General features: G+C 54.4%; 1 protein-coding gene across 1 annotated transcript; it reads left to right on the forward strand.

The window, feature by feature from the left end:
- Window positions 1–971: 971 nt before the first annotated feature.
- On the forward strand, window positions 972–13,314 carry SPRY3 (sprouty RTK signaling antagonist 3). The gene is made up of 2 exons (XM_026099237.2): window positions 972–1,103; window positions 5,775–13,314. Exon 2 carries the CDS (start codon window positions 5,822–5,824, stop codon window positions 6,740–6,742), a length of 921 nt encoding a protein of 306 aa, XP_025955022.1. The 5' UTR covers window positions 972–1,103; window positions 5,775–5,821; the 3' UTR covers window positions 6,743–13,314.
- Window positions 13,315–13,641: the final 327 nt, after the last annotated feature.

Genomic DNA, 13,641 nt, shown 5'->3' on the forward strand with positions numbered 1-13,641 from the left:
CAACTGAGAATGTTGCTTTGCTCATCCAGCAAACGCTACAGGAAAGAACGGGTGACTAACTGGAGGGATTGAGAGGAGTGAGGTGAGGGTGGGAGCTCCCACAGAGTCCACAGCACACACCCCGTGTCAGTACAGAGAGGTCTTTTGTCTTTGGGGTTATTAATCCAGGTTCCGCTTTATTTAAAATGAAGCTGAGGGGGTATCACAAGGGTCCTCAGCGCTCCGAAGCAGATCCGTTGCTGCCTAGGGAAAGCAGCACAAGGAGGGAGCGCACAGCAGTTCCAGCATTGCACGGGACATGGGAAGTTTTACGGATGGATGGTCTAGGTCCTGTTCCAGCCTTGAGCCTGAGTTCTTGTTTTCTGGGGAAATGCGGAGTGTGTGGATTAGTTCTGTGTGTGTATTGCCGGTCTGGCGACCTCGATACAGAAAAGAACCAAGCCCCTTTCCAGCATCTCTGCTCCAAGCATCTGCCATAGGAGCCCCAGCGTTTCAGATATTAGTTTGGACTTTTTGGTATTATAAAAAGCAGATGACATCCAGGCTCCCATAAACACTTCCTAATATCCCCCAGGAAGAGCCAAGCTGGACAGAGGTGTGAGATGGCAGGAGGTGACTATGCCCATTTTACAGCAGGGAGATTGATTAGCCCAAGGTGACAGAGCAGGTTGATAGTCGATACCAGACCCAGACTTTGCAGCCAAATCCGATGCTCTTCTGACACAGCTTGCACATGGTGACAGACTGAACCGAACCCATCTGCACCGATGGGATCAGATTATACCTGTGGGGCCAGCGGTGTGGAAGCAGCGCAGGCCCCGCACCTGGGGCTGGCAGCAGGCAGCGTGACCAGGCACGACGGATGTCCCCCAGGGGCGAGGGCCAGGGACGGCGGGCGGTGGGGTCCCAGGGCGGGCTGTCACGGTGGGTGCGGGGGGAGCAGAGCCCGAGGCAGACGGAAATGTTTAAATAGTGCCTCCCGCATCCCGCAGCCTCGGCGCTGCTCTCGGCTCTGTTGCAGTCATTATCTGGGGAGCGGATGCACAGGCTCTATGGGGACTGCTAATGGGCCGATTCAATTTCAGCTGGATGACGCCACTTAGGTAAGCATTAAGAGCTACAGCTCCGGGAAGGCAGCGGCAGAGAGAGGGAGAGAGAGATGCTAACGGGCAGCAATAAATCCCTCCCTCCCTCCCATCCTCCACGCTGCCCCCATTCACAAGGAGCGCCGGGGACGAGCCTGCATTCACAAACCGGAGCCGGGCAGCCCTCCCGGGCTCCCGCTCGCTGCCCCCGCGGGCGGCGCGCCGCGGCCGCGGCCCCCGGGCCCCGGGCCCGGCCGAGGGGCAGGGCGGGCGGGCGGCGCCGCGCACCCATGCCCGCCGCCGGCCCCTAGGCAGCCCCCGCCCGGGGCCGCGCCGGCGCCCGGCGCTCGCCCCGCGCCCGCCGCGTCCTGCTGGCCGCGGGCGGATGGACCGGCGGCGGCGGCGGCGCGGTGAGTCCGCCCGGCGCGGCGGGGCTGCGGGCCGGGGCGGGAGCGCGGGCACCCCGGGGAGGCGGCGGGGCGCCGCGGCCGGAGGGGGCCGCCTGGGGCGGGTGGTGCTGGACGCGCGCGTGCGGCGGCGCCCGGGGACCTGGACGCGCGTGGGACGTGTGCGCCGCGGGGCCGGGGGTCCTGGACGTGCCCGGGCTGCGCGTGCGGCGGGACTGGGGCGTCCTGCACACGCGTGGGCTGCGTGCGTGGTCGGAGCGGCGGCTTTTGGACGTGTGCGAGCCGTCTGCGCTGCAGCACCGGCGGATGGCGGACACGCCTGGACTGTGAACGCGGAGGGGCTGGGAAGTGCCGGACACGCGTGGGCTGTGTGCTCGGAGGGGCTGGGGGCTGCGGGCCGGATCCAGGCTCCACGTGGGCTGTGTGCACAGCACGGCTGTGGGCCGGATCCGAGACACGCGTGTGCTGTTTGCAGTGGCGCTGGAGGGTCCCGGACACGAACGGGCTGGGTGCACGGCAGGGCTTGGGGCCGAATCCTGGCCATATGAGGGCTGTGTGCGCAGTGGGGCTGAGGATCCTGGGTTGTGTGAACTGCAGGGTTGGGGGCTGCCGAGGCCGGACCCGGACATGGGTGGGCTGCGTGCACGGATGGCTGGGAGATCAGGACCGCGCGTGGGCTGCATGCACAGCGAGGCTGGAGGACCAGGCTCCCCCCGCGGCTCCATCCCGCAGTGCCCTCCTGCCCGCACCCCGGGGACGCCCGTCCTCCGCGACCGGCGGTGCAGCCGGCGAGGGGCTGGGACTGCTCCGGCCACCGGCGGCCGGGAGAGCGGGGCAGGGCGGGGGGTCTCTCCGAAGGGATCGCATGGGAAAAGCCCTTTTCTCCCACCTGGGCACTCTGAAGACTGCTCCCGTCTCGCAGCCGCCTCCAGCACTGAGCGCGCCTGTAAATCATTTGCTTTTACGATCCCTCCTCTGGCCCATTATCACACGAACTTTATATGTTTGAGGCTGCCGGTGGCCATAAAGCTCACCCAGTTTCCGGGGCCAGCATGCCTGCCTTGCTGGGAGGGTGTGAGGAGGAGGAGGAGGTTGGGGACACACTGCCCGGTCCCCCCGGAAGGGTCCCAGCGGTGTCTCGGCCAGGTAGGCGGGGAGGGAGCAGCCGGGCGGCGTGGGCGGCGCAGCCACCCGCGTCTTGAGGATGGATGGACGGATGGATGGACCGCTGGAGGGCGGCCGGGGAAGGGACCGGCGGCAGCCCCGGGGCCGGGCTCGCTCGTGCTGGGGGGGCAGGGAGCCGGGGGAAGGCACGGGTGCAGCGATGAGCGTTGGCAGAGCCAGCCCAGTCCTGGCCGCAGCCCCTGGCTCCTGCTCACTGGGCCCTTACCTACGCTTGCCGCCGGCTCTTCCATGCATTTCTGCCCATGGACGGCTCCGGTCATTCACTTCTCCCCCATCCTGCTGGACTGGCTGTGTCCCAGTGCTCCCGGTGCTTGGCAGATCCTCTGGCTCCTGGTGACCACACCAGCCAACATCCCCTCAGGTCCCAGAAGGGCATCTTTGCCCCCTGCCCAGTGAGTCTGGGTTGGAGTCTGGGCCCTACGTCTGGGAATTGTGGGTTCAGGAGCACACAGGCCCTTGTTTAGTCTGGGATCCACTGGAATGGGCTTTCTTGCCCGTGATGGTGGGTCCAAACCTAGGTCTCAAATTCTAAGTGCGCATATTGCAACACACTGCATGGCCTGATTCCAGCTCCTCTATCTGCCTGCTGTCCCTAGGACCTCATTCATGCTTCCAGTGCCCCAGGTCCCATTCTTACTGCCTAAGCATGGCCTGATCTCACAGGTCTCCCTGTGTCTCCTGAGCTCCTTGTCCTAGTCTTGCACAGAGTGGTGGGTATAGCTGTAGGGGGTCTGCCCTTTGGATGCTCTTAACCTCCAAATTCCACCAACTCCATTGCAGTGGTACCGTCTGCTGTCCAGGTCTCTCCCTTTGGGTTGTAACTGTGTTCAAGCCCTGCATGGGAACTTTTCCAGAGCCCCAAGTCTTGTTGGCTGAGTCCAAATATCTGTGCACTGCCAACTCCCAAAGCACAGGTTAGAGGGGCAGACACCCAGATGTGAGGAGTTCCTACCACAGTGGGTGTAAATCAGCATCATCCCCTAGAACTGACAGATAGGATGTGGGTCCTATGAGACATGGGAACCCACTGAGTTTGCTTGCTGGCTTTTTGTCCTAGCTGCAGGTATATGTTATATCTTTTCAGGGGTCCAGAGAGCTCTATTTCACCAGTCTGTACTTTAGAAAGAGCTTTCTGTACGTGGTGTTCAGTGCCTGCAGATAACTGCTGACAAGAGGGTGTCTTGCCTCTGTGGCCCATTCCCATCCTGGCAATGTTCTCACAAAAGCTTGCCTTGGGCTCCTGTGCCTTCCTAGTTCACCTTGATTTCTCTGTTAAATAAAATGGTTCCCAAGCCAGTCATGGGCACACTGGGAGAGCAACTTATTCATTGCCTCTGTCTTCTTGCATAGGGTAAGCATCTCTCTTGTGATCACCTGGAGGGGGAGGCAGGTGGGTCCCATGCAAAGAAAAAGTCAAATACAATCAGATCAGTTGCCTTTTCTCTCTAGAGAGGGGGATGGACAGGTCGGATCTTGCTTTAACAGTCAAAATAAGTTGCCTTTGCTTTACCCTGCTCTTCAAGGTCAGCCTAGCTAATGAAAATCAATCTTCCCTCTGCCTCTCTCTGCTGCATGAGCAAATTCTACCTGTGGCCCCTCACCTACTTGAAAGCCTCTGCCGCTGCTGGCCACCTGGCCTGCTGACCATGTGTAACGCTAGTGTGGAGCTTCCGATTGAAACAGATTCTTCCTGTGGGCCTGGGCACTGTGACAATAGCTGCATCACTTATGGATCCCACAGCTGATCTGCTGGAGGAGAATGGCTTTGTCCTGGGAAAGCTGGCTGTCCACAAAAAGCATGTACCTAGTACTGAAATCAGGGCTTGAAATGCTGGGGGAAAACTCTTCCCAGCTACATTGCTGGTGTCTGGCATGAAACTAATGGCTTCCGTTTTCTGTGTGCTTCTGTGCTGCTATTCGTAGCTTCATTTTGCATGTAGCTGAACCGGGAAGTTTCTCTCTCCTCTTCCCCCATAAGGACTAAGATCTGGATCCGCTGTGGAGAGGCAGACAGATCCAGTCCTGTGATCCTCACTCCTCAGACTCCAGTGGCAAGGTCTGAAGGCCTGAGGTTTTGGCAATGTTGCTGGCACTGTGAGGTTAAGCCTGCTGGTGGTCATCTGCCAAACGAGTGGCTGGACACAGGGGCTCCTCCCTGCACTAGCCCACGGCCCTCCAGGGGTGCTAACCTCCCCTCCTGAAAAAGTGGTCACTGTTCCCAGCGCTGCAGACTCAGGAAATCCCATTTCCTGAAAACAACAAAAGCAAACATCATGGCAACCTCTGTGCAAGAAGCAATACAGGGCCTGCCTGCTGCTAAATCTGCTTTCCCTGCTTCACCATGTATTTATGTTGGGGTTAAAAAGAAACCTGCCTTTCTCGGAGTGTTTGTGAAGGGGGGTAAATTGGCTCCTGGGCTGTCGCTAGGTTGCAAGTGGGAAAACTCTGGGTACTGCAGTGGAAATTGCCAGGACTCAGAGATGGACATCTGTGGGCTTGGCCTGTCCCTGGCCAAACACACGTCTTATTAGCTGCAGTTTGTTACTGATGCTGCTTGAAATTAAATGTGTGTTCAGTTCACCTCCTTCCCTGTGCCCCTGAAATTCAGCCCCTGGCAAATATAGTGTATGGCACTAGGGACCTGTACGGGGTGTGCTGGGAAGCCCCAGAATGGACTCTCCTGCTCTGGGCGGGGGGAGATGCTGTTCCTGGCTCTGTCACTGGAATCTGGATAAGTCACAGCTTCAAGTTTCCCTTCCTCTAGAGAGGGCTGGCACTGCCTGCAAGGAAGGAGAGGTCCCATCAGTGCTTGAAAGAAGATAGGAAAGCCTCCTATGGAGGGACGTGGAAAGCTCAACAGGACAGGGAGATGCTGTGTCCACCTGTTTCAAGGGACAGATCTTATGAACCTTGTCTTTTGGAAATGTCCAGCCTAAGTCTTCTCAGGCTCCGAAGTACCTTGACTATGGCTACTGGAAATAACTAACCTTGTTACCTGCTTGGAGTAGCTCTCCAGTCAGCCTTCACTTCCTGGTTTGTATGGATGGATCAAATAGTAACACAAATGCTTTCTCTGTCTTCCTGCCCTGTCCTTTAGGATTTTTAGATGTGCCCTGATGCCACAGAGTCTCCTTACTCCTGGAAATGCAGCTCTCTTCCAGTGCGGCTGAGCTCAGTTGCGACGAGACAATGGACCCGCCTGCCGAGGACTTCCAACAGGTCCTGTCCATCGACCAAATCCGCTCCATCCGTGCCAGCAACAACTACGTGGAGAGACCGGCTGTTTGCTTCCAGCAAGCTCACTCCAATCCATCCCTCTCACAGCCACCATACAAGCAAGAGTGGTCTCAGGACCGCCTGCTGTCTTCCACCTTGCAGGATCTGCACCGCAGCCACAGCCAACAGCACCAGATGCCGCCTTTGCAGCAACACATGAGCCATTCCAGCACGGCCAGCTCCGTGTCCCAAAGCACCACGGCCTCGGAGCAGCGGCTCCTGAGCAGCCTCACGCCTTCCCACTCTGGACACTCCCTCATCCGGACGCAGCCCAGAGCCGGTGAGCTGAAGCCAGAGGAATCGCCGCTGAAGGGGGTGGTGGAGAAGCCAGCCCTCCACACAGGGCACCTCTTCATTTGTGAGGAGTGTGGGAGGTGCAAATGTGCCCGCTGCACAGCTGCCCGCAGCTTACCTTCCTGCTGGCTTTGCAACCAGCGCTGCCTCTGCTCCCCAGAGAGCCTTCTCGACTATGGGACTTGCCTGTGCTGCGTCAAGGGTCTCTTCTACCACTGCTCCACTGATGATGAGGATACCTGTGCTGACGACCCCTGCTCCTGTGGGCCGGGATCCTGCTGTGCCCGCTGGGCTGCCATGAGCTTCCTCTCTCTCCTCATGCCCTGCCTCTGCTGCTACTTTCCTACCCTGGGGTGCCTCAAACTTTGCCAGCGGGGTTATGACGGCCTGAAACGACCCGGCTGCCGCTGCCAGAACCACACCAACACGGTCTGCAGAAAAATCTCCTCCTCCAGCGGCACACCCTTCCCCAAGACGCTGGATAAGCCGGTATGACCTTCCCGGGGAGGAGAAGCAGGCTTTACTTCTCTTCCCCCTCCTCCTTTCCCTTCTTTTCCCCTCCTCCTTTGGCTCCCTCTGCTCCGCAACTCTCCCCACTGCCGACCACCTCCTGGGAATGAGACAAGTGAACTATGGTCCCTCGGCTTCCAGGGAGCATGAAAGCTACTCGGAGGCAAGGAGAGCTCACTGCTGTGACCGAGCTGATGTCACGCGGGAGATGGTGTTTTTGCACATGCTGACAAGGGACTGTGACAGGCAGAGCGAGCTGTGGATGCATTCTCCAGTCGTGGCTGTGTGGGGAAGGGCGCTCTGGAGGGAGGAGGGGAGACCTCAGGACTCTGACCTCAGAAGGCCTTAGAATCTGTCACTGTCCTCGGTATGATCCGGGACCTTCTGGAAGGGGGAAGAGTCGGGTTCATGCATCCCCACATGAGAGTCCTCCAGGAACTGGAATGTGGTTTTTCTCTTTTTCTCTGGCACTTTTCATGGATGGCCTCTCTGAGAGTCTCCTCTCCCACTGTAGTAGGTTTGCAAAGGGGTTGGGATGCTTCAGGGTCCTGCTGAATGGCAGGTGGCAGTCACTGGGAGAAGCAAGTAGGCTTCAAAATGAAGTGGCTTTTTATTTTTCTGTCTCAGAGAGAAAGGGAAGGTGCGGAAAGCTTTTGAAACCTGGCACAGGAAGGGGGAGGTATTGGAGGCAGCCTGGCCCACTCTCTCTTCTGCCCAGCTGCAGCAAGGGAAAGGTCCCCTCTGGGGACTGGCTGAGAACAAGAATCTGCTTTGAAACTGCCATTCAATTCCTAATGCCTCGAGGTGCAGTGCTCGAGGGCTGTGTCCGAGGAGCTGTCATTGCACACTCAGCAGGCTGTGAGTGAGGGGCAGTGCTGCTGCCTGGCTGCATCACGCCAAGCCGGGAGGCTCCATTCCATGACTGAGCGGATGCTGCAGGCACCAGTGCCCACCCTGGCAGCTCCGTGCTCCAGCCCCAGGAGCAGAGCAGGCTGTGATGCTTGTCTTCCCTTCTTCCTTTGCAGGCTTCTCCTTCCAGGATAGGGTGAGGTACACTGAGGGGACGGGAATAGGGCTTAGTTTGCCACTCTGTTCCCTAAATCTGTAAAGACCTTCTGATGATCTGGTACCTTCCACCAGCATTGAATTTGCTTTAAATAATCCAAACTGAACTATCAGCAGCTGACCACTCACACTGCTCTCCGTGTCATTTAACAGTGATCCTGGGGGATTCCCCAGAAGGGACTTCTGGTGCTCCTGCTTTGGGCTGGGGGAAACAGAGCAGAGGGGGGGTGTCTAACAGATGTGAGCCTGACCTTCCCTCCCCACAGAGGCTGTCTCTGAGTCCTCACCTAGTTTTGGCCCATTGGCATGTCACACCAACACCAGTGTCACACCAGCCAGCAAACTTGCTGGCATTGCTGAGGGTATTCTGCAAGGGCGGCCACCTGCTGCAAAGTGGAGATGGGTCTGAACCAACCCCTCAGGCTGGGCCATCTGCAGACCAGAGGGAAACCTGTATCTGGGTCAGTGCTTCATGGTTTACTTGCTGTGACTATAATAAACCAAACCTAGTTCCTGTAGTTGGGAGGCAGTTGGAGGGAGCTCCTCTTGGAGCTGGACTCAGCCCCATCTTTGCTTGCAGACATGTGATGCCAACTCTCAGCTGTGACCCCCGCTGACATCAGCCAATTGGCCTGGGGAATTTAGAGCCAGGCTGATTTTCTAGTGGTTGGCCCTGCCTGCCTGGCCTTCCTCTGAGATGTTTGAGTGCAGGCATGTGCGCAGAGGGAAGCGAATGATTCCCCTGGAGAAATATATGCAACATGTCCCTTGGCTTCTTCCAAGTCCCTGCCATCCAAGGCTTGTCCATTGCATTCACTCAGCCACCTCTTTATGTAGAATTCTGTGGATCTATTTTTGTATATATAAATATAAGTTAGGATGGCTAGGACTATTACTAATAATATTCGTGATACTGCTGTGAATGGTGCCAGATGAAAGGTTCGGCTTCCTGGTACACTTGCACATTCTGGATGATGATTTCCCAGTCTGTTTATTGCTAATCCTAGACCTTTAGTTCCTAGGTAGTTGGAAGAAGGGGAAAGGGAAGTTTTATAGAGTGTCCTAGTGGGGGTTTGCTTTGCAGAGAGTGGGTAGGATTCAGCACTGGCTCTGGAGTGGGGCAGGAGTTAGACTCTCATGCTGAGATTCCTCTTTCTTAACATTTGCTATCCAGAAATCAGGGGCGATCTAAGCTCCCTCACTTGCAGAGAAAGGTGGTTCCAGAGTGTGGTATATCCTATCTGAAAGTACAGGGGATAAATTATCCTCTGGTGATGCCTGTCTCCCTGGACTGTAAGGGACCCAAATGTTGAACTCTTAGTTCCCTGAGGAAGGGGAGATGAATCCCATCCCTGGTGCAAAGCTTGTGTCTGGTGTGTGTCACCCACATGACTCAAGTCCTGACACCGGTTTCACCTAGGGCCTGAGGGAGGCTGTTGAAAGATACTTTCTCCGACCAAAGACAGAGCACCCATTTCCACAAGCTGTGGAGAATTCAGAGTGATGCTCTGGGTTATAGCGAATACCTCCTGGCATTAAGGAGGGAGAGGCCCGTGCCTGTGAAGGCTGTAGGTCCTCTGAGGCTACTCCTGGACTCTGAAATCATTTGGGTTTTAAGGCAATCACCTCCTCAGAGCATTCCCTGTAGGTATAAATGTGTGTACCCCCGTGAGATCTGCCCATGTCTCTGTGGCATCAGTTATAAAATATACTGCAAACATATTAACCCATATGCCAATAATTGCTTGGCTTCCTATTTCCAAGTGATGGGGGGAGAGACTTCCATCAAGAGGCATCCTTCCTTTTCAACACTCAGTTCACTTTTCTATTGGTGCTAATTAAACTCCTTCTTCCGAATGTAATTTTTTTTTAGGGGAAATAGTCCCTTTTTCATTGACGATTTGAGGAACTAGTTTATTTCAATGAGAATGTGAAATGGATCATTGAAACTTTTTAAAAAAAACTAATGAACAGAATTTTCCAACTTGTTCTACTTTGATTTTTTTTCTCCTTTCTAAATGAATCCTACTTGTAAATTTAGTTACCACCTCTGTATCTTTGCAATTCATTGCTTCCTCTCCTGATGGTGGAATGACTCAACATATGAAGCTTCATCATTTTCACGGCCTCCTAAGTCATGCACATACAGGGTGACCTCCCCCAAGTGCTGGAGCTGTAGGATGGGAACATCACTGTCCACATACCAGATCGTTAGAGCAAGTTCTGCTTGGCACTAGCATGGTGAAGTGTCGTCCTGCACTACTATTGCAAAATATTTGCCTTCAGTAACTGGTAGGAGGCCAGGATGCCTGCCAATAGCCTTCCATCCAAAACACTTTTTCTGGGTCAGTGCAGAAGTCCCATTTCTGATGGCAAATCATGCCGTAGCCTACGTGCAGGGCTGAGGAGTCTGGCCAGGTCTCTTGAATGTCTCATCTCAAAGAAGTGACCCACCTATGTGATATGTTTTGTAAAATATGTGACATGTAGAAGGAAACTGGGGCAGGAGAGAGCCCCTGATCAGCATGGAGGAGTTCAGTGCAGGGCTTTGGTTTGACTGTGTTGAGGGTAAAATGCACAGCTGTGCCCAGGCTTTGTCGTTGCACGGGCTAGAGCAGTTTAGAGCTGTCTGGCCCCGACACTGTTCACAGTGGCAGGTGGCTTCATGTAGCATTATTGCCTCCCACTCCTGGAGGGGCCTCAGCCGGCTCCCATTATTTAGGCTCAGCAGAAAAGACAGATTGGAATTTGCCAAAAGCTTTCCAGAGGAGGCCAGCTCTAGTTCCCTGTGCTCGTTTGGTGTCAGGCAGGCCACGGGCAGCCTCTGATCAGGTGCTCTCTGTGCCCTCCCCAGTGTCTTCAGACCAGATCAGTCCTGCTCTTTCCTGCCCCAGTCCTTCCTGCTCCCTCCCCATCTCTGGCTGCCAGATAGTTTGTCTCCCCTTTAGATAGGACTCCAATTTTGTTTGGGGTTATAAGCCCCTTTCCTGCCCCACCCTGCAATGAGTCAGATGACATTTGCTCCAGATGTTTGTTTGCAGCTGCTTGTCCCGGCAGTTTGGGTTTATCTTTGTCCCAACGTGTCTTTTTTGGTTTTGTTTTTGGAGAGTCGCATGCTGAGTTCTCTGTTTTCTGTGTGCCCCTGTGATTTGACTAGGACAGACCCACTCTGCAAGAGAACACGTATCTGTGGTGTGTGCCGGTGCTGGGCATGGGCTCCTTTGCCAGAAAGCATGAGGGGCTTTAGGGCAAACTTAGGAAAAGAGAGACTCACGTGCCAAAGGAGGAGGAAACAGGGCAGGAGCTACAGAGCAGGTCCTGAATTCCCCTTGCTCTGCTCCTCGTGCAGGAGCCTGCTCTTTTCTTCCCAGCAAGTCTCTAAGGGAGACCTGGAGGGCAAGATAAGTAAGAGGTGTGCAGCCCTATCCACACAAGAGCTCCTGCTGGCTCCTGCTTTGTGTCAGGGCTTCCCTTGGCACCAGTTCTCTCCTTCCCTATGGGCAAGTGTGTGACCAGTAAGAGCACTGGCTAAGAGCGAGCGCTGGGGACTGAGCTGGAGTATCCCCCCATCCCAACACCCCCAGCATTCCCAGTGGAAAGGCAGAAGCTGTGCTCTGTGCCCTTGAGTTGCTGCTCAGGCTGCCACCCCTCCGTGAGAATCCTCGGTGCCTTGCATCGAAGCACCCGATTCCAGCCAAGTACCTCAGAGAGTAGTTCGTTGGTTGGTTTTTGTTGTTGTTGTTGTTGTTTTGGGGGGGAGAAGGGGAAGGTCCTTGGGATTTTACTCTTAGATTCCTATAAAATCCCATTGAGTTGGCTCTTGCCCATCTCTACATGTGAACTCAAAGACCTGAGGGGAATTATCATTGGCCAAAATATGCCAAAGCACAAAATAACAGTTTGTGAAGAGCTGCTTTAGTGCAATAGAGAGGGATGAGTAGAGGGGTGAGAGGAACCACGGCAGGGTTTACATGAGTGGAAGGAACAAAGGATGAGCACACTATGCCCCAAACCTGACGTTGTCAGCACCCGCTTTTTGCGTTCATTCTCCATCTCTGGCCCTTGGGTGTTTCCTGGCTGGCTAACCCTGGGAAGACTGGGAGGTCTGCAGATATTGGAAGGTCTAACTTTTCTCGGTCAGCAGGTGAAGAAAGTTGAGAAGGGGTGTACCCACACCCCATCTTGAAGTTTGTTCTCAGTCTTCAATTGCATCCAGTTCAGGCTTGCCTCCTTCAAGGAGCACATGGAGCCCATTCCTGCTGGATACTCACATGCAGTTGGAGGACGTTAGTTGGGATCTGTTCCATGTGGGCAGAATCAGAGCTGTAATCTCCGTCTGGCTCAGTCTGCTTTGGGATATTTCTCAGTAAACATTGAGATCTCTTGCAAACTGCTTCTCCTTTTAGTAACTGCTCTTTGCTCCCAAACTGCAGGTTTAGAGCTTGCCCAGGTGAGATTTTTTGTCCTACTTCGGGTAAAAGTCACGGAAGAATCCACTCAGGGCATTAGCCAGAGAGGCTGAAAGGTTCCCTTGCAAACGAACTGTAGACAGGATGGATGTTGGATGGAAGGAAAGATAACAATGCCTCTTTGTGGCACATGTGAAATCAGTAAATGTATGAATGCCAAGCAAAGGGAAGCAGAATCGGTGTGCAGAAGCCCAGGGTGTGAGGACAGAGGCCTGGGTCTCTCTCCCGCTGTATCTTGTTGCAACACCCTCAATGGCTTCTGTGGGAGCAGGACCAAACCTCTCCCTGGTGAGTGGGCCTGCCCATTGGGAGAGGAGGTTTCTCGCATCTCTGCCTGTCCCAACTGTGGCAACAGCCGAGAGGTGTGTGATCATTCCTGGACCTGGCACAGCCAGCCCACTCCTTTCCCATGCTGCTGCTCTGCTCTGGAGGAGCCCCTTTCCCCCTTCCCCCATCTTTTGTCTGTGCCCTTCCTTTGCTCAGTGGTTCCCTCAGGCCTTTGCGATACTCTGGACAGGCAGTGGCTGCTGCAGCCTCCTGCCTCCCCAGGTGTCCTTAGCACAAAGTTCTCCTTAGAAGATGGATCCCCTTGGCTTCAAAGGAGAGTCTCGTACCAAGAACCGAAGCATCTAATTCTCCATTTAATTGGTACAAAGGCATTCTGTACAGTGTATAAAGAGATCCCTCCCCCGGCTGTCTTTATTTGGGTTCCTTTCTATGAGGTATAATACATGTTTATAACCTGATGGCTGTTTTTTGACAATACTCTTGTAACTTTTAAGGGGAAAAAACCAAAAAAAAAAAAAAAGAAAAAAACAAAGTATTTATTTGAAAAGTTTATTTTAAAGATAAGAAAAAAAATAACCTATTTATTTTAGTGCACCCTCTTCTGTTTGGTTTTCTTCTCTTGCAAAGCTAATAACTGTTACTGAACCACTGCTGAAATGAAAGAAGTAATTCTATGAGTGGCTTCACAAGCCCACTTAGAGCAACTATTCAATAAAAATATATATTAATTTTGAATGGTCTCATTCTTGTCTTCATGGAGAGCTGCAGCCAGGTGATGGCCAGCCCAGCGCATGACTCAGACTCTTGCTTTGGCAGGGCTTTTACAGGCTGCCGTGGTCCTGGCACTGAAGGGACACTGCTGGATGGCTGGACTTACACTGGCATTGACTGAGCGTTGGGGAGGTTGTTTTTTAACTCTTTGAGATCTCTGCTGGTAGCCCTGTGCTCATGCTTAAGGAAAACCTGAAAAATGCCACTGAGTGTTTTCATGCTGCAGCTGTCCCAAATTCTTGAAGCAGGATATGCTTCCGTAGCAATGGACAGACTAAAAATAGGGTGATA

This window comes from Dromaius novaehollandiae, chromosome 11 (genome assembly GCF_036370855.1).
Source record: "Dromaius novaehollandiae isolate bDroNov1 chromosome 11, bDroNov1.hap1, whole genome shotgun sequence".
In the NCBI taxonomy this organism is placed as follows: domain Eukaryota; kingdom Metazoa; phylum Chordata; class Aves; order Casuariiformes; family Dromaiidae; genus Dromaius; species Dromaius novaehollandiae.

Bases quoted from the DNA above. Each gene is read 5' to 3' on its own strand.
- SPRY3 (XM_026099237.2), top strand. From the start codon at position 5,822: ATGCAGCTCTCTTCCAGTGCGGCTGAGCTCAGTTGCGACGAGACAATG.